Source organism: Fusarium odoratissimum (genome assembly GCF_000260195.1).
Source record: "Fusarium odoratissimum NRRL 54006 unplaced genomic scaffold supercont1.1, whole genome shotgun sequence".
In the NCBI taxonomy this organism is placed as follows: Eukaryota; Fungi; Ascomycota; class Sordariomycetes; order Hypocreales; family Nectriaceae; genus Fusarium; species Fusarium odoratissimum.
The window spans coordinates 691383-717363 of NW_022158687.1; the positions used below are offsets into that span (position 1 = coordinate 691383).

At 49.2% G+C, this 25981-nt stretch overlaps 11 protein-coding genes across 16 annotated transcripts; 5 read left to right on the forward strand and 6 right to left on the reverse strand.

Moving 5' to 3' along the window:
* Window positions 1-1661: 1661 nt before the first annotated feature.
* Window positions 1662-4216, reverse strand: FOIG_00249 (uncharacterized protein). Its single transcript, XM_031196309.1, has 2 exons — window positions 3854-4216; window positions 1662-3806 (listed from the first exon to the last, which is right to left on the reverse strand). Exons 1-2 carry the CDS (start codon window positions 4073-4075, stop codon window positions 2004-2006), a joined length of 2025 nt encoding a protein of 674 aa, XP_031072076.1. The 5' UTR covers window positions 4076-4216; the 3' UTR covers window positions 1662-2003.
* Window positions 4217-4382: 166 nt separating this feature from the next.
* On the forward strand, window positions 4383-6430 carry FOIG_00250 (uncharacterized protein). 3 transcript variants are annotated; one of them, XM_031196310.1, is made up of 4 exons: window positions 4383-4556; window positions 4636-4969; window positions 5023-5526; window positions 5577-6430. In XM_031196310.1, exons 1-4 carry the CDS (start codon window positions 4536-4538, stop codon window positions 5966-5968), a joined length of 1251 nt encoding a protein of 416 aa, XP_031072077.1. In that variant the 5' UTR covers window positions 4383-4535; the 3' UTR covers window positions 5969-6430. The 3 variants fall into 3 exon arrangements, with proteins under 3 accessions (XP_031072077.1, XP_031072078.1, XP_031072079.1); XM_031196311.1 differs by having other exon boundaries at window positions 4383-4969; XM_031196312.1 differs by lacking the exons at window positions 4383-4556; window positions 4636-4969 and having other exon boundaries at window positions 4974-5526.
* A 738-nt stretch (window positions 6431-7168) lies between these two features.
* FOIG_00251 (ankyrin repeat protein nuc-2) lies at window positions 7169-12983 on the forward strand. Of its 4 annotated transcripts, none has more exons than XM_031196314.1 (8): window positions 7169-7617; window positions 8381-8508; window positions 8686-8770; window positions 9235-9357; window positions 9424-9474; window positions 9528-10320; window positions 10375-12146; window positions 12203-12983. In XM_031196314.1, coding segments are annotated over exons 2-8 (3009 nt in total). In that variant the 5' UTR covers window positions 7169-7617; window positions 8381-8506; the 3' UTR covers window positions 12386-12983. The 4 variants fall into 4 exon arrangements, with proteins under 4 accessions (XP_031072081.1, XP_031072080.1, XP_031072082.1 ...); XM_031196315.1 differs by lacking the exon at window positions 7169-7617 and adding an exon at window positions 7748-7836 and having other exon boundaries at window positions 12203-12639; XM_031196313.1 differs by having other exon boundaries at window positions 7226-8508.
* FOIG_00252 (uncharacterized protein) lies at window positions 12202-13444 on the reverse strand. Its single transcript, XM_031196317.1, has 2 exons — window positions 13220-13444; window positions 12202-13162 (listed from the first exon to the last, which is right to left on the reverse strand). Exons 1-2 carry the CDS (start codon window positions 13317-13319, stop codon window positions 12540-12542), a joined length of 723 nt encoding a protein of 240 aa, XP_031072084.1. The 5' UTR covers window positions 13320-13444; the 3' UTR covers window positions 12202-12539.
* Window positions 13445-13527: 83 nt separating this feature from the next.
* FOIG_00253 (uncharacterized protein) lies at window positions 13528-14522 on the forward strand. The gene is made up of 2 exons (XM_031196318.1): window positions 13528-13793; window positions 13853-14522. The coding sequence occupies exons 1-2, from the start codon at window positions 13628-13630 to the stop codon at window positions 14332-14334; spliced, it is 648 nt and encodes a 215-aa protein (XP_031072085.1). The 5' UTR covers window positions 13528-13627; the 3' UTR covers window positions 14335-14522.
* On the reverse strand, window positions 13826-15679 carry FOIG_00254 (uncharacterized protein). Its single transcript, XM_031196319.1, has one exon. The coding sequence runs from the start codon at window positions 15541-15543 to the stop codon at window positions 14545-14547; it is 999 nt and encodes a 332-aa protein (XP_031072086.1). The 5' UTR covers window positions 15544-15679; the 3' UTR covers window positions 13826-14544.
* Window positions 15680-15886: 207 nt separating this feature from the next.
* On the reverse strand, window positions 15887-16609 carry FOIG_00255 (uncharacterized protein; the record flags this gene model as incomplete). The annotated part of the gene is made up of 2 exons (XM_031196320.1): window positions 15887-16310; window positions 16359-16609. The coding sequence occupies 2 exons, from the start codon at window positions 16607-16609 to the stop codon at window positions 15887-15889; spliced, it is 675 nt and encodes a 224-aa protein (XP_031072087.1).
* Window positions 16610-16965: 356 nt separating this feature from the next.
* FOIG_00256 (uncharacterized protein) lies at window positions 16966-20090 on the reverse strand (the record flags this gene model as incomplete). The annotated part of the gene is made up of 2 exons (XM_031196321.1): window positions 16966-19913; window positions 19967-20090. The coding sequence occupies 2 exons, from the start codon at window positions 20088-20090 to the stop codon at window positions 16966-16968; spliced, it is 3072 nt and encodes a 1023-aa protein (XP_031072088.1).
* Window positions 20091-20445: 355 nt separating this feature from the next.
* FOIG_00257 (kinetochore protein SPC25) lies at window positions 20446-21609 on the forward strand. The gene is made up of 2 exons (XM_031196322.1): window positions 20446-20781; window positions 20833-21609. The coding sequence occupies exons 1-2, from the start codon at window positions 20556-20558 to the stop codon at window positions 21378-21380; spliced, it is 774 nt and encodes a 257-aa protein (XP_031072089.1). The 5' UTR covers window positions 20446-20555; the 3' UTR covers window positions 21381-21609.
* A 125-nt stretch (window positions 21610-21734) lies between these two features.
* Window positions 21735-22448, forward strand: FOIG_00258 (mitotic-spindle organizing protein 1). Its single transcript, XM_031196323.1, has 3 exons — window positions 21735-21866; window positions 21929-22006; window positions 22070-22448. Exons 1-3 carry the CDS (start codon window positions 21795-21797, stop codon window positions 22130-22132), a joined length of 213 nt encoding a protein of 70 aa, XP_031072090.1. The 5' UTR covers window positions 21735-21794; the 3' UTR covers window positions 22133-22448.
* On the reverse strand, window positions 22176-24890 carry FOIG_00259 (uncharacterized protein). The gene is made up of 2 exons (XM_031196324.1): window positions 23412-24890; window positions 22176-23362 (listed from the first exon to the last, which is right to left on the reverse strand). The coding sequence occupies exons 1-2, from the start codon at window positions 24456-24458 to the stop codon at window positions 22544-22546; spliced, it is 1866 nt and encodes a 621-aa protein (XP_031072091.1). The 5' UTR covers window positions 24459-24890; the 3' UTR covers window positions 22176-22543.
* Window positions 24891-25981: the final 1091 nt, after the last annotated feature.

Here is a 25981-nt window from a genome sequence, read left to right on the forward strand (position 1 = left end):
CAGACAATGAATGAGCCTTGCTTTAGTTAGCATAGCTCTTAAACGATATCCCAATCAGGGGATACAGACGGAGCGAGATGGAGTGACACCAGGTTGAACCATTGGATTGGTGGTCAAACCCTTGCTCACTTCCAGACCCCTTCCAAGGTCTTCTCCAAGAGAGATTAAGGTGGACATCCTACTGGATCCCATGGAAAGGGTTTGCAACGAGGCCTTGGTCAGAGCAGAAAAAAGAATCTCGTCATGGAAGCCCTGTACGATGTTCAGTGCACAAGCTCATTATTTGGTCGGTTGCTTCTGGTGAGTGAGGCATTGACCGCATTCCCACAAACAACAATCAACAACCAACTCTCTCAAGCAGAGCAATCCGAAAATCAATCAATTAACAGAAACTCAGTTATCAAACGTTTAATTTCCAAAAAGTCTCTTTTTGCCTCGCCACCCCGCTAGCGCCCGCATAAAAACCACCAGTCACATCGAGCATCAAAGCCCAAAAGGAAGCATCAGCATGCGCCTGTGGGTGCACAACCAGGTACAATCTCGCATAACCCAGATGCACAATCGACCCCTGACCAGTAAAATCACAAAGAATGCATTAAGTTATGAGCGCTTCATGCAAGGCACGCGAGCGGCAGCCAGGCTAACCCCGGCAATCATGTGGAGGCCCGGGACCAAGACCAGCCAACGGACGCCATGGAACAGCTCTGCTCTGACAAGACCAAGCCCCGAAGAGGAAAGTAAATAAAGGGGGAGAAAGCCTCCCCGCCTATCCGCAGTGGCGTCAGGGGCCATATCATGTCAACTGAAATGGCTGCTGCAGGTACGCGGTTGTGAGTTCAATAGATACGGTCCTCTATCTATTGACGGTCTAGATGGTCTTGGACGAAGTCATTCAAGACAGTGTCAGTAACAATCCGAGAACGTATTGTTCTCTCCCGTTACCGGTCAACTGGATGAGACTGACATCCTGGGCAAGACAAGACAAGACAAGCCACCTGAAATGAAAGCGAAAAACACTTCTCACCTTGCAAACACAGTCAAACTTGATATCAATCACACCGTCTGTTTCCAGGTTTCAACCCCTGGCTTTCAAACTAACCCCAAGTGGCTGCTCGAGATCGCCAACTCCCTCATATCAAGATGCATATCTCCGGTGTCACACAGGCTGAATCGTTCCCACATCAGAATTCTTGCATTAGAATCTTGGCTTATCGTGGGTCATAATTTTAACCCTCACCCACTATGCGCTGTCTAGTGCTGAGATATGCATATTGCCCTCATCTCCGTCTCTCATGTCCTACTAGCTTATTATTAGTACTCAGCTTGCCTACGTACGCACGCACAAACATTAAGAGAAAAAGTCTTGAAATGGCTCAATTTTGCAGGAATTACCAGTCGCTCGCCTACGTCAATATGGAGCTTGTAATTTTGATTTGGTGACTTCCGCCGCGAGCCATCTCACGGCATATCATATAGATCCGCCGGGGAAGCCGGATGGTTTATTATTAGGTAGTTGAGCCGTTCACCATTATTAGTCAGGACGATCAAGCTCCCTTACATCGGAGAGACGAGGCTATCACCACTGTCACCTTCACATGTTGCAAATACTGCGGATTGTTTTGAACTCTGTTTTGCCTTGCCTTCGGCCCGTTCACCGTCATCCACGCTATTACCATACGAAAACATCAATATTGGGATTCGTCTGATCCAATGGCGGTCAGTGTTTGACAGGCAGGCTAACAGCTTAACATCCATGGATATCCATAGCAGTTCATGTCGGAATCAAGGACTCCCTTGACCAGCCAAGGCTTCCTCCAGTCATGTCATCTCACTTTATAAATCAAGCAAATGATATTTTCACTGTGGGGAAATGCCTCACACCTTAACCAATATTGCTATCCTTGATCCCGAAGCTTTGAAACCGCCATTCATATACCATCCCAGTTATCCCCGACCTGGCAGTTTCACATATCGATGGCCCCATCTCCCTTCATATCGACCCCTCATCCTCTCCGATCTGTCGTGATTTGGTAAAATTCTGGCGCATATTCCAAGAGCCATCCTTTCTCGATCTTGGTGACATCCCGGATGAATATCTTGCTACCCGTCTCCATTGCTTCATGGAATATGACCCAATCCGCTTTGCGGTTGAACATTAGTGAACTTGGATGTGCGTGAAGAACCATGTTGCCCTCGACGTTGCGAAACGTTCCGTCTGGTTGCATCCTTGCTGCGTGGGCAAAGTAGCCCGATGTAAGACAACGGCGGATCTGTTCTGCTTTTTTGACGTTCGCTTCCGGTGGTGCTTGTCCAGCGATTGTCTCGTCTACATTAATGCTGAATCGCTCGAGATACCGTTTTATTTGAGCTCTGATACTGACTGCTCGACTCATGGACTTGAAGTTGAGGTTGTTTTCATGACAGAACTTTGCTTCTTTTCGTCCCTTTGTAACAAAGGCTTGGTAGGCGTTAAGGAGAGTCAAGTGGTCGCCCTCATCCACGGCGAACTTTCTGCGTGATGTCTCCATCTTCTTTTTCTCGCCTTCGTGAGAGAACCATACACTGCCTCCGAGACTGGTCATTGCCGCGATTGTAAGCACTTCGCTGAGGCATCCAAAGGACGGTGCCGCTAGTAGGGTTTTCGCCATCATAGGCTCAACGGCCAACTCGGCCATCCTTGAGCCCATAGGTCGAGTGAGCTTGGCATACTCATCCAAAGCTCCTAGAGCATAGAGCAACTCAAGAGCCTTGGCCATGAGTTCAGATGGTGGCGGAGATAGAAAATCGAACCGCACGATATTGTCTATTCCCAAAGCCTTGAGTTGCAGGACTACAGGTGCCAAGTTCGACCTCTGAAGCTCAGGGACATTGGCATCCGGCAGCGACTGGTAACTCTGCTCCGTGTAAAGCCGGAAGCATTTTCCAGGTTCTGTTCGGCCAGCTCTTCCGGCACGTTGGGACGCTGCCGCTTTCGATAATGCTGTAGCAGTGAGTGACTCTATGCCAGTCCTTGGGTCATATGCTCTTAGTTTGACGAATCCGCTATCCACCACGAATACAATTCCATCGATTGTGACTGATGCTTCAGCGATATTCGTAGAGAAGACAACCTTTCGGGTGCCCTCTGGCGGCTTGTCAAACACGTACATCTGCTGTTCGGTAGACAAGCCAGCATATAATGGCAATGGCATCAGGGGCCCGTGTTTTGAGCCAAGATCAAGCATGCGCTCGCTGACTGCTTGTATCGCATTGTCGATTTCCTCTCGGCCAGTCAAGAAAACTAGGATATCTCCTTCGCCTTCTTGGGTATGAATATCAAAGACCACGTCAATTGCTTTCTCAACATAGTTCTCTGCCGGTGACTCCAAGTAGAGTATGTCTATTGGATAAGTTCTCCCTTCGAGACTGACGATGGTCCCGATTTCATCATTTTTGTCTGTTTTGTTTGGCTGATCATCACTGCTTCTTGTGAAGAATTCCAAGAACTCCTTAGCTTGAAGAGTAGCACTGCTGATGATGATACGCAACTCGGGTCGCTTTCGGCGAATCTTCTTTAGGAGACCCAATAAGACATCAGTGCTGATAGACCTCTCATGTGCCTCGTCAACCATGATAACCGAGTAACGCGTCAGCAATGGGTCGACGAGAGCTTCTCTGATGAGGAGGCCATCTGTGAGAAACTTTATCTTTGTTGATGCCGAGGTCACATCCTCGAATCGAATTGAGTATCCGACTTCTTTGCCAAGCTCACAGCCAACTTCTTCGGCGACTCGCACCGCAACTGTGGTTGCCGCGACACGACGAGGCTGGGAAACGTTAGTTTCTGTGGTGACATGGTTTTGTGTTTACTTACCTGGGTGACGCCAATGATCTTTCCATCTGAACACCATCCTGCTCGTTCTAGGAATTGAGGTATTTGTGTTGTTTTTCCAGAACCAGTTTGGCCTATGACAATAGTGACTGGGTATTTTTCAATCACATAAAGAAGGCTCTCGCGATGTTTCGCGATAGGGAGTAGAGCTGCTGGCTTATGGAGAGCTGGGATAAAAGCTGCATCTAAATCCAGGTCTGCCATTTTGGACTTGGTCAAACAAATTCAATAGATTTATGACCCTTTTTAAGAACAACGCAGAGTCTCTCACACCACCCGTATGTTTTCTCCTCTATGTGCGCACAAAACTCAGCTTGTTTGAACACGACTCATTTTGCATGAAGCTTTATGTTTAAAGTCAAGCTTCATGAGACGCATGAAAGTTACCCTAGACTTGATACTGCTGTCAGAGCTACAGCCAATCAGAGCAACCTTCCCACTAAGAATGCATTGTGGCGAGTGGGTCAACGTCATCAGCTTCGTGTAGGCTGATTGACCCCTCGCGCCTCATCTTTAATATCACAAGCAAGGCCAGGCTGAAGCGAAATCCCCAATTTCCCTGGATATTGCCCATCTTTCAACCGACTTCTAATCAAATCTCGACTGCGAACTCGTGATAACTTCAGACTGAAACTAAATCATACCAACGACAAGTGCGATCAGGATGTCAGCCCCTGGAGAAACGGTATACTACTACTCCTTTCGAGAACTGTCTTGGATGGCTGATGTTAGAGGATTTCTGCTAACATGACTTCTCCTGCTAGAACAAGGCCACCGCTGAGAGTGGACCTGAGTCGCCTACTACTGCGCGACCCCTTGATCTTGACGACGATGATGTTCAGGAATCTGGCGTTCTCGATAGCAACACTACACCCGCTGCTGCGACCAACACCACTACCACCCAGACTCAGGCTCAGGCTCAGGCACCATCACCCACGAACGAGACAGCGCCTCCTAAGCCTCCCCGACCTGTTTCCGAAGCGCAAAAGAATGAGACTATACTCAAGGAAGCATTCCCTAGCGTAGAGCTGAGTGTCATCAAGGCTGTATTGAGAGCTAGCGGTGGTCGCGTTGAGCCTGCGTTCCATGCTTTGCTGGGTACGCTTACACAGACTCTTACTAGAGGGCACGATAAACTGATATACGTATAGAGATGACCGATCCTGATGCTGCGCAAAACGAACCCGCCGACGAAGTCCCCCCGCCTCAACCCCCTAGGCCTCAGAACCGATCTCAGATGTCGCAATTGGAGGCAGACGAGCTATATGCACGCCAGCTTGCAGAGCACTACGATAATGTTGGTGCCTACGAGTCGCGCACTGCCAACCGAGGTCAAAGACAGGGTCAGCGAGGTCAGGATGAATGGGGTGACGACCGTGAGCACAGCTTCATTGACGATGACCTCCCTGTTATTCGCGAAAACCTACGCAAGGGATTCTTCGAGACACAGGAAAAGGTCAACGGATGGATTACAAACATCAAGAAGAAGATCGAGGAGAACTTTGATGAGAGTGAAGAGCAGACGCAACGACAAGGAGAGCCCTTCCGTCGTCCCGGAGAGTCCAGCAGGCGAAGCGGTGATTATGACCGATATGATGCGGATCCTCAAGTCCTCAGCGATGATTTCGCTGGCATGAAGTTTTCTTCTGATGGAAGTGAGTACTGATACCTGGATTGTGTTGAAGCAAATGTTGACAACTTGCAGCTCCTGTGAGCCGACCCATGGCCAATACTGGCATGTATAAGCCCCCTCCCCCATCAGCTTCACCCAAGCCCAGCAACGGCCGACGAGTTGGTTTCAAGGAGGAGACTGAAGAAATCAATATGTACGACTCTTCACCTAGAGTGCCACCCAAGGATGCAGCTCCCGCGAGTGGCACAAGGGGAAGCAAGTGGCAGCCCATGTCGGCGGTTGAGCCAAGCCCTATCGCAGAGAACGACCCCTTTAGTCTCGGAGACAGTGAAGATGAGAGGGAAACACATCAGAAGACCAAGGACGATAAGACTGATGACAGCGAGCGCTTGAAGAAGGCTACTGCTGAGGCCATGGCTGATAGCCTGAGCGAGTCTAAAGACACGGAGGCAAAGAAGAACTAGATGGTAGCAGATTGACGTAGACCAGTCGTACAGTCTGATCTTGGAAGAGGATGGAAGTCATGAAGACGTAGTCGAGAGTCATGAGAGCAGCATAGTCGAAGAGTTTGGTGCCACTCTCACTGTCATAGCAAACATGGGTGGTCTGTTTCTGGTTATAGCTCCGTATCGTATTTCACGACGGTTCAGTAGGTAGCATATAGTAGCCTTTCTTTTCCTGATTTTTGCACACTCTGCTGTCCTTCCACATTGCGCATCATGACCCGCGACCCTTCTAGAGTGACGATATCATGAGACGTCGGTGCGGACTCGGTGTTCGTTTCTTGGCTTGCATAGAGCACATCCAGTTCCATAGGACATACGACGATAAGAGCTCTCGCGTAGTGGATGTTTGTGTGCGGCCAACCAATGTCAACAGTGACAGGCATAGACCAAGCCTGAAGGATTATTCATTCCTTACTCATGAACCAGGAAACGGAGACGTGCCTCGAGTCGTGCAAGTTCTTATGGTGATGGAGCTGAGATGGGGAAAATGACATAAGAAATTTCCTAGGAGCTGTACAGTCAGTCGCTCTTGAGTCTGGAGCCTCTTGAGACCCCTTGCTCCATGACGTTCCGTCTCGGCTTTACCAATGGAAACAAGGCAGGTCATTGGAATCATTATTGTAACGTAAGTGGAAGAAGTACGCGCGGAGAAACACCCGACAGGCTCCGTTGCGATGCACAGGAGACAGGTTCGTGCATTGCATTGCATCGCACAGCTAAAGATGGAGATATGGCCCGGAGCTGTGAGCCGGACCGCCTGTCGCTCGAGCACGGGGTCGGATACGGGACGGTCATTGGATGTGCGGATCGTTCAACGGACGGCTTGAGATTAGCGGATGCTTGTTCGGGACCTTATGCTTGATAGTGGTGTATCTTCCGAATAGGCGTGCAGTAATGGTGCTTTGTTAGGGGACTAGCTGGGCGGAACAAGCCATGACTTGAACTTTTGAATTGCCCCGCCATGCTGGTAACGTCGTGGAACCATGAGAGTCGTGATCGAGTCGAGAAAGAGGAGAATGAGCAAGTAAAAAGAGAACTATTCAAGGCACGAGGTCATTTACTGCTTAGACCAAGGGAGTCCAGCGCTATAGACAGTCTATGTCATTACATGCCCCCGCTTCTTTTTGGTGAATGGTTACCATTTTGGTTGACCGTCTCGTTGCAAGAGCCACTCACTGGGCTGAGCTTGTGCTTTCCTTCACCTTAGAGCATCCATAGAGGGGCAGTTTTTCGGTTCCCATCAAGTTTGTCTTTTGACATAATAAAAAAAAACACCATCACCGCGACGTTGGTTATATTCTGAAGTCCTTTCTTACCAATTACAATTGAAGGTCTCACTGTTGGAAAGAAGAAATTGTTGTTGTTAAAATCACTTGCCGTTTTTGAACACGCCTCGGATCCACGTCACGTCAACTTCAGTCAACTTACGGGACTCAACAACCTGAGCCAGGCCAGCCTCGTCTCAGTGGATTCTGCTCCCTTCAAGGCTCGACACATAACGAACAAGGTCCTTTAACAGGCCTGGAACATTCAAGGAATACTATTGATTTGACTATCGGTCTGTGCTTTATCGACTGAGTCTTTGAGAGCAAGTGCCTCGGCTTTTGGTGAGTGAGGATCTCCAATCGTATCCAATCCAATCCGATTCAACCCTGCCTTACCCTTCACTCTCATAATTCTATCGAACCCTTACCCATAAACTGCATCTGGTTTCTATATACACACACTTGGAGGACACGCTATTCGCGAGCGTTATTTTCGTCAGCACTTCACGCCCTTTCTCACGCCGCTGGCCCAACCAAAGTGATGGCATAGACTTGGTCAAGGTACCCCCCCACGTGCCCTACAGGAGTCGATCTCGGACGTCGTCTAAGGATAACCGGGCTGTCGGGTGATGGGTCAAGGCCCAAGCAAAGACCCTGAAGAAACCGGGCGTTTATCGTGTGTGTGCCACTCTATACATGACAAGCTTGTGCAAGAGAGGAAAAGAGAAGTGGAATTACTTGGAAAACAAGTGGTTGCTTGCGTTGCTGTGAAGAAACGGGACGCATCCACAGGGTCTCAACTCACACTCCACCGGGGCTCTTCAACAACTCTGCCTGGGCTGAGCTGATCTTGGTCTGACTTTGACATGCACCTTCAATGCCTGGCTCATCTTTCATGTGCATCTTTATGGAGCTTCTCAAAGACCCCGTTCCTTGCTTTGGTCTCTGTCTTGCTTGACCTGGTCATGTCTCCGCTGCTGGCTGGTCTCTATTTCGTTACCTATCTACCCTCCCCCTCAACATTGCACTGTTGCACATATACACAAAACACACGCAAGATACCACACGGACGCTGTAACTGACACTGAAACTCGCATATTTCCAGCCACACATCCTCGCTCACTTCTCCCTCCAAGCAGCGATCGCCAAGTCAACCATTCCTTCTCACCTATCCGCTTCCTCGTCTGCTCTCTAAGTTACCAAGAGTTCCCGTGGGCGCCCACGCCGCAACATGTAAGATATATCCGTACTTCCTTGCTCCTTGTTTCTATGTCAAGAATTGCCCAGCTCGCAGTGGTTCAGGGACCCTTCAAGAACCCACTCTGAGCTGGAAGCTCTTCGCAGACTAACGACAACTCTGCCGTCATGGTCTGTACTATGAGCACATAGCTTACTCACATTCTCCTATAGGAAGTTTGGCAAGCAGATCCAGAAGCGACAGCTTGAGGTGCCCGAATATGCTGCCAGCTTTGTCAACTATAAGGCCTTGAAGAAGGTACGCCCATGTCATTCCCGCCCCTGTTAACCTTTCCGTTCCTGCCACCGAGAGCCCCGGCGTCCGTCCATCTACCGACTCCGCTGTCATCTCCCACGCTGCAGTGCTCGGTCCACTATCACTTTTTCCAAGACCCTTACAATCCTTCCTCTTCCAGTTGCTCGGTCTGCATTTCTCAACTCTGGTTGCCAACTGGCTTCTCAGGTTCCTATTCGTGTCCCTGCCCTTGCCCTTGCTGTTCCCACTGCCGTCCTGGGCTATCATTCTCCGAGGATATGCCCTGCTTCATTCGCAGACCCCATCACCTTGGGGTATGAAGTATTGCGCAGTGTGACAGTGGCTGGCCAAAAGCAATTCCTTGTTTTTCCATTCGTCCTCCCCTACACATCCACGTTTCTTCATCGCCACCAGATTGCATTTCGACCAACTCTTGGGACTTCTTCCACTGACACGCTGCCATGTAGCTCATCAAGAAGCTGTCTGCGACCCCTACCCTAACCTCACAGAACGATGTTCTCCGCTCAGCCACCCCCGTGGATTCCCAGGCCGCTCTCCAGGCCAATAAGGCAACCTTCTTCTTCCAACTGGTAAGTTTACTCTGGTGTTACGTCTTCGTCATGAACATCCCGAAATGGTTGCTAAATGAGGAACAGGAACGGGAACTCGACAAGGTCAACGCCTTCTACCTGCAGAAGGAAGCCGAGGTTTGTATCGCGTCCAGAACATAATAATGACACATGCAGCTAACATACCGTAGCTGAAAATTCGCCTCAAGACGCTACTGGACAAGAAGAAGGTGATACAGTCTCGTCATGGCATCTCTCGGCGCTCAGCCAAGTTCACTACCCTCGAGGAAGGCTTCCAGCAGTTTGCTACCGACCTAAACAAACTCCAACAGTTTGTCGAGATCAACGGTACCGCTTTCTCAAAGATTCTCAAAAAGTGGGACAAGACGTCAAAGTCCAAGACAAAGGAGCTCTACCTTTCAAGAGCCGTCGAAGTCCAGCCATTCTTCAATGCTACGGTAATAAGCGAGCTTTCTGATCAGGCTACCACAAGTCTACAAGAGCTTGGTGCTTGGTCAGATGGAATCCAAGTCAACTTTCAGTCGGGGCACGTGGTGACCTCGCAGCATTTCGTCGGCACTGATGAAGGGGACGCAGACACACTGCTCCTTGATACTGTTATTACAGGAAACCTCGAGTCTCTGAAGGATCTTCTTCAACGGATGCGCTCCGCCAACGACACCGGAGATGGAGATAGCTCGTTGATGGAAAGGGTCACGCGGACCTTCTTGGCAGCCATCTCAGAAGCTCCACAAGAGTCCCTGCGAGTCCTACTCGATACAGGTCTCGTTGATCTCCACTCTTATGATGATATCAATGAGAGAAACTGCCTGCACCAAGCTGCCATCTATGGCAAGCAGTACGTCCTGGAGTGGGGCTTGTCAGTCAATGTTGTTGTGGATAGAACGGATGTCTACGGCCGGGTTCCTCTGCATTATGCCAGCCTTCACGGAAGATTGGAAATGCTCAAGGTCCTCTTGGACGGTAAGTTGCTGAACAATGTTCGTGTATTGATTTAGTTGGCTGACTACTGTGTAGCAAATCAAAAAACCATCGACCTCATAGACCACGACAACTTCACCCCCTTGATCCACTCTATTATTCACGGACATCTCGACTGCATCGAACTTCTCCTTGCCAGATCTGCACGTATCGATCCGTTCTCTGATTCGGATCATGTCCCCTTGAACCTCGCTTGTGAACATGGCTCGGTGGCCGTGGTTGAGATGCTGTTGAAGCATGGGGCCAAGATCTTGCCTGATGCTGAAGGCCTTTACCCTCAGCATCTCGTAGCGAGAGCTGGCCAAACCTCAGAACTGCTCCTACTCCTCAAACAATATGGCGCTGATCTCGACCAAGTTGATAAACTTTATGGATGGACACCACTGGTACATTCTGCAAGCGAAGGCAATGTCGACTGTCTTCAAGCACTACTCAAGGTTGGGGTCGATGCAAGCATCGTGGATGAGAAGGACCTTCCAGCCATGTACTATGCTGCTTGGGAGGGACACCTTGCATGTATGAAATTGCTAACTCCGTTCAACACACGCCCACGAGCCAGCCCCTTCATGGTGCAGCCTGCCTTGGGTCCTATGGACTCAAGTACTGCGCCTCTGCCCATGTCTCTTGACCCCGATGCGATCCCCGAACTCGAGCTTCCTCCTCCAATCATTCCTCTGCGCCGATACGGACACAACTTCCTCGACACAAAGACAGTTATTCAGATCTCCTTCGGGGATTTCGAGGAACAGCCCCTTGTCTTCTTCCAGGACGGAAAATACCCTGCCGCTCGCCTCACGATTTCTTCAAAAGTTTCGGATCTTATACCGAAGAATATCATTCTACCTTTCCAAGAAGACACTCGTATCGTATCCTTCCAGGTTGACAACTTGGATACTTTCAGCCTCGATATCGACGTGTTCCCCACATATGGCGCAAAGGTTATTGCCAAGACGGTCGCCCTGTCAAGCATCTTCAAGGGATTACAAGGCTCTTCAGCATGTTGTTTGCCATTGTTTGATCCCCGCCTTCGCGCCATTGGCCAGATCAGCTTCACTGTGCAGGTCATCAAGCCATTCCAAGGGCAACCTCTGGAGATTACCGACTTTGAAACCTACTGGAAAGCAACAAGCCAATTCAACCAACCAACGAGTGCTATTGTTACTGGATCGAGCCTCTCTGGCGATTATGTAAGGCTCTTTGTCCAGTATACCAGTGACGGTGTCCCTGTGCTCTGGCCTAGATGGACAATAGCCTGCGGTGGCCTTGATATTCCTGTCTGCCGATTGACTCTGGAACAATTCACTTCTATGACTATCAGGAGCAACAGCCGTGCAGAACTTCCCAACTTGAAAACCAAGTCAGCCGAAAGCATGGCTGAGGTCTATCACATCCTTGCGACGGCCGGCGTGACACTTCAGGAAGCACTTGCTTTACTCAACCCTGGAATGCATGTTAACCTCCAAGTATTGTACCCAACTCCCGAGGAAGAAAAGGCCTTTTCGCTTGGACCTGCTTTGGATGTCAACGTGTTTGTTGATTCGATTCTCAACATTGTGTTCGAGCATGCAAGGACACAACGTGCACAGGCTCCTGATGTGGTACGGTCGATTGTATTCAGCAGCTTCAGCCCTCGACTATGTACAGCCTTGAATTGGAAGCAGCCCAATTTCCCTGTCTTCTTGTGTAACGACTTAGGACGAGAGGAGACCTCGGGACCCAGCGGAAGGCGCAGTACCTCTATTAAGGAGGTGGTGAGAATTGCCCAAAGCAATAACTTCATGGGATTAATATGCTATTCTCGACTACTGGTATGTTGGAATTACTCCTCTCTGCTATTGATAAACCGTTTGCTGACTGCCGATAGGATATGGTACCCGCACTGGTGGATGCTATCAAGTCTCATGGGCTGGCTTTGGTGACAGACAAGTCATCGGACTCACCGGATGCGAGCCCTATGACTGATCCTTTCCCTCGACCACCCAAGGGTGTCGATGGAGTTCTGAAAAGTCATGGTATTTTGCGTTTCAATGATTCGATAGACATGTAGATGGCTGTAATGAGAAATGCCCAAATGACGACTGAAATGGCCGGGACGGATAGAAAAAGGGGGATTTGAAGACATGCGTTGATCGGATAGAACTATTTATCACTGTGTATTTGCACTTGTTATACCTACTTAACTAAATGCTTAATTATTATGATTAGGCACCTTTGTAGTCATACTTGAGCGACGACAACTCCTTCTCGGGGTCAACACTGCCCATGACCATCTTTGACACCAGAATAATACCATAGACCACCAAGGGCAAGTATCCCATTCCGGGCCACACGGCTTCACTTTTTGTTCTGCCTATTGCCCAGGCCATCAAAATCAAAACTAGGCCGAGACCCAAATTTAGATAGGGCAGATAAGTTTCGAGAGGCGACCTTCTTTCGACATAACTGAACGAACTCCTGCGTTGTCGTGGCCTCCCACGAGGTACATACGGCACATCGTCTACCTCGTCATCATCATCATCGTCAAACACGCCTGAAGACTCTCTTGTTGATAATGATGGTGGGCGAGTGGGTCGTGGAGTTTTGGGCTTTGCCCAGCTATCAAGGAATGGGATTCCTGATGATGCTGGTGGTTGGTGATGAAGAAGATATGCCGTAGAGAAGAGAGAGGTTAGGCTTAGAAGAGCGAGAAGTGCTGTAGGGGGGTTTATGAGGGCGGGAAGATAGGGGATGGTTGCCAGGAGGGGTATGGCGAGGAGGAAGCGGCGAAACTGAACATCTCGAGCGGCATTTTCCGCTGCAAGCTGATTGATGTAGTCTTGTTGTTCTAAGATTAGTGTTAGATGTGTATTTTAGGTATTTTGCCAAGACTGCTATGGTATACCTTGTTCATCCAAAGCTTCAGGCTGTGAGTCTGTAGAGTCTTCCTCCGGATAGTGAAATGTGCGCCTCAAACGGGCTGTCGTTCCCTGATAAGCAGGCATGATAAAGTCGCTAAGATCCAACTAAAGACTTAATCTGAAGAGAAAATGTAGAGATTAAGAATGAGAAACAGTTGAGGCCAGGTTGTGATGTAGGAGCCTGTCTTTCGTCAGTCACATGGTAAAACTGTCCACGAGGTTGAAGTGAGGCTCAGCCTTATGACGCCACACCGGCCCTTGCCCCACCTTGAGTGAGCAACTATCGGGTCGGCGTCCGGCAGCAAAATTTCGCCGATGTCAAGCAATTGAATTGAGCCTCAGCTGATCAACCACGATACGGTTGATCACCAGAAATTAAGCGCAAAATCACCATGTCGCAACAACTAGCGCTACCTCGGATCGTCCGACGACGCTTGACGGCTGTTCTCAAGTCAAGAACTGTCACATTGAGACCTGCGCAGAGAAGATGGATGACTCCCGCGCCGAAGCCTGGAGATGGGCCCATGATGTCGAGGAGGGCGGACCGAGAGCTTCCAGGTACGGACAATTGAGACTTAATACGCAATTGGATTAGACTGACATTGATAATTGTGTAGATGTAGCTGATGTGACATTCCGCTGGCGCCGTACTTTCCCCATCTTCCTCCTCATCGTGGCCGCTTCATCAGTCGCTATCTTCAACTACCAAAAGATGTCCTCACCCGTCGTCTCCTCGACACTCTACGCTCTACGAACCAACCAAGATGCTCGCAATCTCCTCGGTGATGAGATCTACTTCAAGCACCAAATCCCCTGGATTCACGGCGAGATGAACCAGCTTCACGGCCGTATCGATATTTGGTTCTCAGTACGAGGCACAAAGGGCGAGGGTGTTATGCGCTTCGCCAGCAACAGACCTACTAGCAAGGGTTTTTTCTCAACTACAGAGTGGAGTCTTACCATGAGCGATGGTACGAGGTTGGACCTTTTGGATAATGGTGATCCTTTCAAGGCGCTCATTGGAGGTGGTGAGGATCTTCCTGCTGTGGAGGAAGACGCTCCTACAAGAGGATTCCGAAAGCAGGTCGAATACAAGTGAGGCATGATGGGCCACTCAAAGGGAACATGGGAGGCGAGCATTGTTGTTAAAATGAATTTGATAACCCTGGGTACTCCGGTTATAGTCGAATCTGTACAGTAGATGGTGTGTGTGTGTGTGTGTGTGTATAATACAAAAAGCCCGCTTATGATCTCTCCCATTTTATCATACGTAGTACAAAGTCCCTCTTACAATCCATGGTAAAAGTCATTAGTCTTGAAGCTGCGCCGTTTCTCTCTCATTCTTCAGCTGAAGATGCCTCTCCCGGGCTTCCTGGAGCTTAACCTCATGATCGGGGTTGCGCTCCAATAGAGTAGCCAAAGCAGCCTCACGATGAGGTTGAGGAGGAGCCTTTCGCTTCTTGGCGTCTTGAAGACGAACAACACGACCCTTGGGACCGGCAATAGGTCCACCGACTAGCACAATACCCAAGTCGTTATCCACCATCATGACCTTGAGGTTCTGTACTGTGACGAATTCGTTGCCCATACGACCAGGCATCTTCTTGCCGGGCATGACACGACTACCACTGCCTTGCGAGGGACCTGTTGTACCGATTGTTCGATGGTTCTTGGAGTTACCGTGCGAAGCTTCCTGACCGGAGAAGCCGTGGCGCTTCATGCCACCAGCGAAACCCATACCCCGCGATCGGCCCTTGACATCGACGTACTGGCCCTTCTTGAACCAGTCGGGAAGAATCTGAACACCAACGGGCAGAAGACCAGACTCGTTTCGGACCTTGAACTCGGCGAGCTCAGCCTTGGGTGCAATGCCCTTGGCCTCGTAGTAACCCAGCAATGGGCTTGTGACGTTTCGACCATCACGCGAGCCCGCACCAATCTGCACAGCCCAGTAACCGTTCTTCTGTCGGGTCTTGTTGGCGACAACCTGAACCTGATCGAGTTGCAGCACGGTGCAAGGCACACGGGTCTTTCCAACAAACACACTAGTCATGCCCTTCTTGGTAGCAAGGACACCCGAGCGCAGAGGCGTAGTATTCTCCCGACGCTTCAGCGCAGCAGCAGGACCATTTGTAAGAGCAGGAAGGCCGGAAGAAGGCTGGTTGAATCGCTTGTGCTTGTTGCGAGGAGGAGCCGTGGTCCATCCATACTTGACACCGCGGGTAGCTGTGAGTGGGAGGAGGAGAGGCCGGGCGGCGACGGCGCAGGGCCGTGGGAGGGCCAGGCGAATTGGCAGACGAGGAGGCATTTTTGAAGGCGGCGTGTCGACGGCGGCGGTGACGCTGTCGAGGAGAGGCAATTGGGCCGCCGTTGGTGGGATATTGAGGGCGATGGGTCGGATCGGTTGATAGTGGTGAAAGATTTTGGGTGAGGCTGAGATACTGGAGAGCTTTTGCAGCACCCGGAGAATTCCCGGCTAGCATTGGCTGTAGTGAAATGGCACAACAGTCTGGGAGTGAAAGATGCTATGAAATCATTTAACGAAGCGATTTGAATTGATTTCGTATTTGATAGTTTATGAGACTTTATCATTTAGTCTCTCTATTTATTCTTCTTTTGTTGCTGGTGAATCGTGTTGACCTTTATCCTCTCTAAACTCCAGGACCCCTCCCTCCAATACCGCTCCCCATCTGATTCACACTCGTACCCTTGAGTTTATGATCTCCCGGGTTAGCAGCAGCCTCGTAGATGATATTCGCAGGCGCTCGTCCAAGTTGAGTCCATTCACCCTTGAAGCCCAGGTACGAGATTCGGGTAACATCCTCATCACCGTCGCCAAAGTTGTCCGCAAAGAAGAGCACCAGCCGCTGCACCTTTCCAAACAGGGCTCTCTTCACGGGAATCTCTTGCAGATCGCTTGTCTGAGAGAGCTCGAGAGTTTGAATAGGGTCTGACTCCTCGGCGGCTGCAAAATCGAGATCGTCTCGGTTGATGAAGAGATGGAGGGTTTTGGGGGCTGAGGCTGAGGGGGATGTGCGGATGAGGATGGAGTGAAGCTTGATTTGGGCCGTGAATCTGATGTAATTCAGTACAATACTTGTATGTAAGATGGGGTTTACTTACGGCACTGTCATGAGAAGCTGCTCATCAACGTCACTCTCTAGCTCAGGCTCAACGCTGAGTCTCTCTTGCCACGTCTTCTTAACGATGGTCTGACCAGCATCTCGCTGGGCTTCGTTCAGAGTGACAATATGATCAAAGTTGATTTGACTGTAGAGTGAGAACTGCACTGCTGGTGTGATGTCGTCGGAGTGATCATGCTCATGATCGTGGTCGTGGCCGTGGCCAGAATGTTCATCATGGCAGTGAGACATGATGTTCAAATGATCTGAATAGCTCCGCAATAAGTAATTAATTGTAAGGGCAGTTGATTCTGCGAAACTGGCTTAAGCTCGTGGTGATGGTTGAGTTGATGTTGGTTGTAAGTCAAGTGAACCATTAACAATTGAGGATGACGTTTTAGCACTGGGTCCCCTACATAAGCGCCCAAGACTGGATATCATGAACATTAATAACTGGCCCAAGGTCGCACAATCCAAACCCCAGTGAGAAACAACCAATCTTCATGATTTCCTGACTAGCAATTAAATAATAGCAATTATATATGTCATGTATATCATCAATAACCCTGAATGCATAGCCAAAACTCCTGTAATTTGCTTCGCTTGCTTCATCTAAATCCACTCTTCCTCTTGTTCTTCTTAGCCTTCTTCCTATCTCCAAAGATGCCCGATACAGGCTGGCTCATAGCAAACGATGGACCAAAGAGTCCTTGACTCTGTGATGACGAAGGTATGCCTTGCTGGCTCGACATGGTTTGAGGCGTGGGAGCAACAGATATCGGTGGCAGCGCCATGGGCTCCTCTCTCCGAGGACGCATCGGCGAAGATATGGGGTTGCCCGCTGTAGTTCGCACGGAAGTCTTTATGGCCTTGGGGTCTCTTCCCTCTCTCATAAACGGTGGAAGTTTGTACTTGTCGTTCTGGGCCTTACGCTTGTTTTCGATCCTTTGCAGTCGCAATCTTGCCTCGTCAAACTTTCTGTCGCTAGCAATAGCAACGCTGGACATGTAGTCATCTGTACTAACACCACGTTCGGTGGGCCAGTATGACAGCACGTTAGACTGTTTGGCATTTTCCATCTTGTCCAATCTCAATGATGGGGCGAGGAGCTGTAGTCGCCTGATCGCTGCATCATTGGCAATGTTTGGTGTCGCACTGAGAGGCGATGAAGGAATTCCACCTTCTGATGACTGCGATGAGTTGATTCGAACTACACTCGACTGAGTGGGCTGAGTTCGTCCATCTTCCTCTTGACTTATCGGCCCCAAAAGGGGCATATCTTGAACCATAACTCCAGCTGTCGCGAGGAACATGTCCTTAGCCAAGTCTGCGATCCAGCCCCTTCTTATTTCCTCCTCTTGTTGGGGTATTCTTCCTTCCAGCGGATCAAGCCAGAGATCAACGTATGTTTGGTTAAGATGTGACAAACTGACAAGTTCCCGAATCCACTCTTGCGAAGTCTGTCTTCCGAGTTGCGTCACGACTGTTTGTCCATCATCGCCTGCAAACAAATCAAGCATATCGGGTTGTGTTTCGTGAAACCCATTTCGTAAATCCATCGGACCAAGCTCGTCGCCGATTTCTTTCCAAGTCTTTAGAGGGAGTCTCCCTTCAGCCACCCCCTCAGTGATATTCTCTTGAATAGCTGATAGTAAAGCGGGTGGTATATCATGAAGACTGTCTGAAATAGCCAGCAAGGTCTGTTGAAGAGAACGGCACAAGCCATCCAGGTTCAAGCTTATAGGCCCGAAAACTGCAGATGCTCTGCTCTTCATCTTATCGAGGTCCTTGGATCGATTGTTAGGTTTTACTACATGTTTGATGTTGTCATCAGCCATGCCTTCAGGAAGCACAAACGTGCTGCCCATATGTCTAATGAACTGTTTTCGTTTCTTTTTCCAGCGCTGCGCTTCGTCTGACTTGTTACGGCCAACCCGCCCACTAGGCAACGTAATCTGCATATTGCGATCTTTGACTGAGACACAGATGCAGTATTGCACACCCAAATTCTTGCTCAGGATGCTGCCTTGGTAGAATTGAACTCCTGCACGGTAATAATAGGCTCCAAGGCCAGACGAAGCGTCCCCATCCCGCGTGAGCCTGACCGGGTGGATTTCGAGTGATTGAATATCGCCACTGGCCGATTCGCCATTTTGAGGAAGAGTAAGCGTATCACGGTGCCAATAAGGAAGGCCGCTTGTCTTTGACTGTCCGAACCAGTAGGTTTGGAGTTGTCTGTGAGTCGGAGAAAAGACAAACACCATAGCAGCCTCTTGTCCACCTTCTGAAGTAAGGCATGTTGTCATTCGCAACCCTTCTCTGTCCAACAAACGAGGGCAGGATATCAGAATAGTCGGCTTTGGTCCTTCCTCCTCCTCCTGCGTGCTTTTCGTAAATAAGTCAATCCAGTAAATAGTGCGCATGGTTAAGACGAATATGTGATTTTGGTTGGCTGGGCTGACTCTGATGTCAAGAATTGCATCAGGTTTGGACTTTGGACGAGCCAATAATGAGAGTTGGGGCAGAGCTATGTGCGATACGAGATCAACAACTTCATACTTCTCCCTGTTCCAGACCAGGAGATGACTCGATCGTTGCGCTAATCCTCTAGAGTCATCAGCACTCTGTGAACCATCTTCCCAGAAACTGTCCACTTTGGCAGTGCCGACAAATAAAACCCCATGCTTTTCAGCAGGATGCTCTGTCGTGGAGGGCAGATCGTTCAACAATCCATCCGAGACATGTCCACGTGAGTAAGGCAGAAGTCGTGTTTTCAGCTTGTCCCCCCCTAAGATGTCCCATATTGACCAATATCCACACTCGTCAATGATGGCGATCTGTGGTGGCAGGCCCTTGGAGTTCGGATTGAAAGCAACGTCCACCTGCGCGTTGCCACCAGTCATCTTATGAGAGACGGCCAGGATCGGGTTAGGATCGATTCGCGACAGGCGTGACTGATGAATATTGAGGTCAGAAGCAGGCGATTGAGCTACTGGGACCTTGTGATATTCTGGATGGAGAATCGTGGTCGAAGTTTGCTTCTGAACAATGAGCCAGCGAATGGCATCATATCGTGTGAGACTAGTTGCGAATTTGACTTGAGAAATTGGCAGACCATCGCTGGCCCAAATGGCCTCTTCCTCGGGATCATCAGGGTCAATCACAGAGGGTTGAAGAGTCGTGCGCTTATCGTTTCCCCATTTCCATTTCGATTGATCGATCCGAGCCAGTCTAAGCAGCTCTCCTGACTCTCCCGTAGCAGCCGCAAGCATGGGTGATCCGGTAATTCTTGAGTGATTCGACACATTCGTCATTTGCCCGATAGCAAGTAATGGTTGATCGCTAACTTCGCCCTCGACCTTTGAGTAGCGATCCATATTCTCCTGTAGTAGTTCCGATAGCGCCGAGTTGCCCATGAAGGCTTCGGGATGAGCCTGGAGTAGCCATCGCTTTTGAACTCTTCTTTCCTGCCATAAATTGGACGAGATCTCCGGAGCAGGAGTTTTTGAAGGCGGGTACAACTCTGCTGAAGATCCAATGACTTTAAAGTGAGGCGCTGGACATCTTTGTTACTATTGCGATGCGCGCAAAGAGATTGTATGAACTCACCTTCAGCTGTTACGCGACTGGAGTGAAAAGTCCCAGGCTGCGCTGTCGCATTCTCAGGTGGTATATAAGTAAGACTTCCTACGTGACCGTGGATTAGGTCCGTAAGTCGCCTGGTCTCAGCCATTTGGCCCAAGTCTTGATTTCCAATGTGCTGAAATATTGGCCGATTTTCCTTTCTTCATCGCGAGATGGGCTAGTACAAGCGCAAGAGAGTCTCGAGCGGGAGTCAGTAGTATTTGAAGCACTAAAAAGGCATCCTATGTCATACGAGGTTGTGCGATGAAGAATTTGGCCGCGCAGGCAGAAATGCATCTATAGAAGAGCAGTATCGGTGAGTATAAGTAAACGTAAAGTTAGAGATGCTTTGCGCATGCGATGAGAAGTGAAGCTTTCGACGGCCCCACGTGGCGGTGCAAGCGAGGTGCGCCACATTTATTAGTCGACCGAGCAACGCAATTTCGCGGTGTAAATACAGTAGAACAATGCCCAGTTTGTATCCTCATGATCAACCCCATTTACCCAACGGAACAAGAATTTGAAGCCGAAAACAACACCAGCCAAACCGCCCCACGATCCTGAGTCATACGCAATGGCTACCGACTTTCAGTCCTCCCTATCTGCCAGTATGCGACAGAGCATGGCCCCCGTCGGCCCCTCTGTCGCAAACCAGCTGCCCAACATCAACTTTGGCTTCGATGACCTGCGCGATCGCATGGCAAAGTTCACGGCCCGATTCGATGCATTCATTGAAGAGGGCCGTAAGCGCGTCCTCGAAGAGCGCAACCAGTTTCGCATGAACGTCGCTGAACTTCAAGGTATGCTCCAAAGCCGCCAGCGCATAAGATATCTGCTAACCACTACATCAGAGGATCAACGTATGAAGAAGCGAGACATCGAAATCATTCAAGTCAAGACCTCGACGCACCAACAAACAATTGAGAAGGAAGAGGCGGAAACGCGCGAGATGGAGAGCGCTATTAACTCCCTCGCTGCCCAGCGCGATAACCACCTCGCAACCCGCGACAGTCTCAAGGCTGAAATTGCACAAACACAAGCCGAGATCGAAGCCCGACTTGCCGCGCAGCGCGAATACGCTCAACAGCAACAAGCCCAGTCTCGTTTCAACGTGCCTGAGTTGGACTTCTGGATCACCAACCTATGCCTCAAGATCGAGGGCGCTGGCCACGACGATCGTCTCAAGTTTGTGTACACGCATATTGACGAGAAGGATTGGGAGCGCGAGGCTTGGTTCGAACTTGTTACAAGCTCACGTGATTACGATGTGAAGCATTGCAGACCCAAGATCGAGAGGGAGAAGGTTGAGAAGGTGTTGGATAAGCTGAATGAGTCGAGGGAATTGGTTGTTCTGCTAAAGGGGATGAGAGAGTTGTTTGTGGAGGCTATGAAGACCTGAAGAGCTGATTGATGGATTATGCTGCGACGACCGTTTATGTGCGATAACGCTGTTTTTGAGAACGATAATTATACCTTGGATGATTTCTTCTGTTTGATATAAGGTTCCGAGTTTATCTCTGAGTGTCTGAAAGATCTTTGACCTGTGCACTAAAGTGGCCTCCTAGATACTAATTATATTTACCAATAAGGTCGTGTTGAAAATCGAAAGTTAAATTAGATCGTCATGTTGAAATCTCCTTCTAAAAACACTGGTAGCCGTACCATTTCTCATAGTATTTTTGCTGTTTATTGTCATGATTTGCATATCAGCCCAAACCAAGCCGCGACCCGCGTCTCCCCGCCATGATCAATTAACCTCCATCTCCACTTCCCTCTCTTCATACACCATATCAAAAGCCCACCAACACCCATCATGCCTGAACCAGATAAGCACGCCGCTGCACAACAAGCTGTAGATATTCTCCATGAGATCTCTACTATCCTAGTACGATAGCTCATCTATAAAACAACACGCGTGAAGACCCGACCGCTGACTTGAGACCACAGAACTGTCACCTTGATCGCCGAACTCTATCAATCTGCATCTCTATGATTGAGCGCGGAGTGAACCCAGAGGCTTTAGCGGTACGTAATCGAACTTTACTTGTTTACGAGTTGAAAGAGTTTCTAATTTTTTTTCCCATGCAGCAAGTTATCAAGGAACTCAGACAAGAGGCCCAGCAACCTGCAGCCGCGGCAGGACGACGTTAAGTGAGCGGAATGAACTCTATACAGAGATTTGACACGAATTGAATTTGGAATTATGGAAATATTGCCTCGGTAGGCGTTCATAGGGAAATGCTTTCACTTAACCGGCGCAATTAAGACTCTGCCAGAATAGAGATTTTGTTGCACTCATGCCCTAGGTACATACTCAAACAATCATGCTACCTTACTTTGTGTCCGTTGAATCTTATTAAAAAACCCAAGATCAACGCAGAATAATAAGCGCCCAAGATGCAAACCACCAACCTAGTCACATCCCTTCGTACACATATAGTCAGTCAGTAGCCTCCAAGTGGTATTCCCCCCACCAAGTTAATGCAGTCTCCGCCAACGCCTTGCAGTAAAACAACCTAGCCAACCCTTTTGAATTTTTGTATCATGCTGTTTTGTGATTGCTCATCGATGTCCAATAAGAACAATTTCGTTTTCGTCTTCTTCGTCATCATCGTCGTCTTCCTCTTCAGCGTCCGAAAGGGTGTCGCTGAGATCATCCAGTTCAGAGTCTTCGTCATTCTCTGATGCATTGTTGCCACGATTTCGGATTCTCCAAATTCCAAGGATATCGTCCTCGGACTCTTCGTCTGGTGGCAGGTGTGCCATGATCGAGTCGAAACCCAAATTGCCAGGGGACACTGATCGTGCAACTCTATCCGGAGCGCGGTATTGAGCCTCAACACCGTGAGACGAATGTCTGCGCCTATTTCCCACTGTGATAGGTGCTCGGTTTCCACTCACAGATCCAGAAGCATCCCGTCCAGTTTCCACGATCGGTTGCATTTCAGCAGGCGGTTGTGATCCTGTGCGGTCACCTCCCACGATATTCAGTTCTACCGTATTATATGACCGGCATATGGAGCATTTCAGACCCAACCAGTGATATCGAACAGTACTCTTTCCGGAGCAATCGTTGCACAGAATAACGGCAGTGGTGTCGCGGAACTCCGGTGGCATGGGCTGAGTCTGGATGGCAACATCTAGATTTCGGAACTGGCTCTCCATATTCGTAAGACTCTTATTGCAGATCGGGCATTTGTATGAAACTTTCATATGCTGTTCGTAGCACTTCTTATGGATACTATGACCGCAAGCCATGAAGACCACGGGCCGTGGTGAAGTAAAGAGGTACTCGCCACAGATGGGACAGTCGCAATCTGTTGATCTCTCGATACACTTGTGAGAGCCCTCAATCGAGGTCGAAATACATGCCCGACAGGTCTACAGCCAGTCAGCATTCAATATCATAGAGGCATAATCATGTTCTCACCTTGCAGTGAAAGAAGTCCCTGCCGAGGCCCATGCCTCGACGACAAATACCACAGTCGTTACAGTGGTAAATGGGTTTACTTTGACGGTTCTCCCATAAGTGACAAATATCGCAATAATAGTATGCCGACAACTCGCCGCAGTTGATGCACATGTCCGAGGCCTTCTGTGGTGTTGCACAAAGCATGCAGAGCATGTTCCTGGTCTCTGTACGGATGAGGTTGTGATCCTCGTTCGCATCGTGACAGAAACGACAGGTGTACCATTTCTTACATGTGAAGCACTGGAGCTTGACGTTTCGTTCGTAGTGTTGGCATCCAAGAGGTTGTTCCGTTTCTGGTACTACCTCTAAAGGTTCCACTGGAGTCTCACTTCCATGTCGTTTCGGCGGCTTCACAGGTACATACGTCGGTGCTTTGTCTTCCTCGCTCAAGATAAATATTTCCTCATCCGGTTGGTTCTGCCAGAACTTCAACGGCCTCGATACTGGCGACGACGGTGATTGCGACAGAGGTACATCCAAGCCTTCACCACTCTCCAGGATCTTCTTCACAAGCGGTACTGTCTTGGACGACTTATATCCTTCCAACAGAATATCGTGGATTAACCGCGCTTTATCATTTTGGGGTATGTCTTGGGCGTTGATCGAATGGATCCGGGATCGCAACTCGCGCATACCATCATCTTCCGGAATCCGACGAGAGCTAAGCGGGCTCAGAGCAATCCCGATATGATCGCGGGGAGGAGTTTCTTGGGACATGATTGGAACTGGTTCGGGTTCTTCAACTCTTGTTTCTTGGGTCGAGACGCTGAGGGGTCTGGTGAGGGGAGACTCGATGATCGGCACCGGTGCCGGCTCAGGTACTGGCAGAGGTACAGGTACAGGCGCAGAGACAGGACTATCAGGATGACCGGAATCGCTCACTGCGTCAGCGTGTTCGGTCGAGTCGCCTCCATCGCCAGTGAAGGTAGATCGCGAGATTTCGGAAAATCGACGAGCCTGACGCAAGACGGGGTTGATGAGAAACTCTGACACGAGGGAAGACATCAAGTTGGTAGGTAGGTAGGTTGGAGCGGAGGCTTAAAGTAAGTTGGGAAGAGGGTAAGGCCTAAGCGGCGATCCAAGATACCGTACGGGCGCACTAATAAGATAGAGGAGGTGGTTGTTGGAAACTGTACTGTATTGTACTGTACTGTACTTGCGCCGATACTGATACAGTGGAGGAGAGAGAGGGATGGTAGAGAATGACGCTGAAAGAGGGGATCTGACGAGGTAGAAGAGAACTGCAATATGGTAATGGTACTGTAACAATGAGGAGAAACGGTAACGGCACAGGACCAGGCGCCTCAAAACAACGGAATGACGAGAGACTGGAGAAGCCAGAGACTACGGCGTCTCTAGCTCTGTTCTTCTAACTTTCGACTGGAGTTGGATGACATAAGGCGACTTTGCTCTCCAGTGACATTCAGTGGAGTTTTCCGAATAGCGGACGGTAAGCGGATAATATGCAGTAAGTGCAGCGTTTGGAGCGATTAGAAGGGGAAGAACGGGGCCAGTTTTAGCATGTGACTGTGGATTGTGGTTCACAGAAGGCCTCCGAGTCTATTGCGTTTATACAATTGCCATTGGAAATCATATATTGACTGCCAGCAACAAATCTCAACACCGTCGTTTTGCCAATTTGAAATCGACGGTTTCGCTTGCAACCGTTGAAACCCCAACTAACATTTTTGTCAGTTCCATAGGTACAAGGTAAGGTACGCTCCGATTACGGGAACGGATCAAACCGCCTGTTGTCGTAACCTCGATCAGGCGAGGATTCGGATATATAGGGAATGTAGTGGGGAAATTGAACGATAGAGACGTAGGAAAAGGATTAATGGTGCCAAAGACGGTAAAATACGGTGGAACAAATTGAATTCGGCGGTCAATCTCTTGGTTTTAGGTCATCTGTATAAGTGAGGCACAGATGAGATTGGGGTATGTTCCGCTGAAGCCGTCAGGCCAGGGAGACCCTTCCTGGACCCTCGATATTATACAAGACTGAAATAGTTTATAGCCCTGAAACTCAAATGCTGAAATAATGTTCGAAGGCCAATCACTCTGAGCTTATTCATGTTTCATGATTCAGTACAAAAGACAAACAGAGAGAGGCTGTTTCTGCCCAGTAATTCGGGGTTCAGTCATGACGAACCGTGGGGCCTTGAACGCCTTCGGCTCTGCATGTCTCTCTGTCTCTTCGCTTGCGTAGGTCGCAGAGATGGACGTCATTAGTCGGAGACAGCTGTCTGCTAATCAATGTCTCATTGTATGAAGAGGCTGCATTCAGAATCAACAGCTTTAAGAAATATGTAATCGTCGACAAACTAAGAATAATATTGATATAGCAAAATGATGCAAATGCCAGTGCAGTAGTTCTTACTACTGACATCGAGACCAGAGTGCTTTTAAGGTGTTTCCTCATAACTGTACCTAACTGTTCCTGCGACCAGTCCACTTTCGAAGGTCAATTGGAAACAAACACTCCAATTAAAGAAGCATCAGAAACAGATTCAGATCGAGAAACAGCA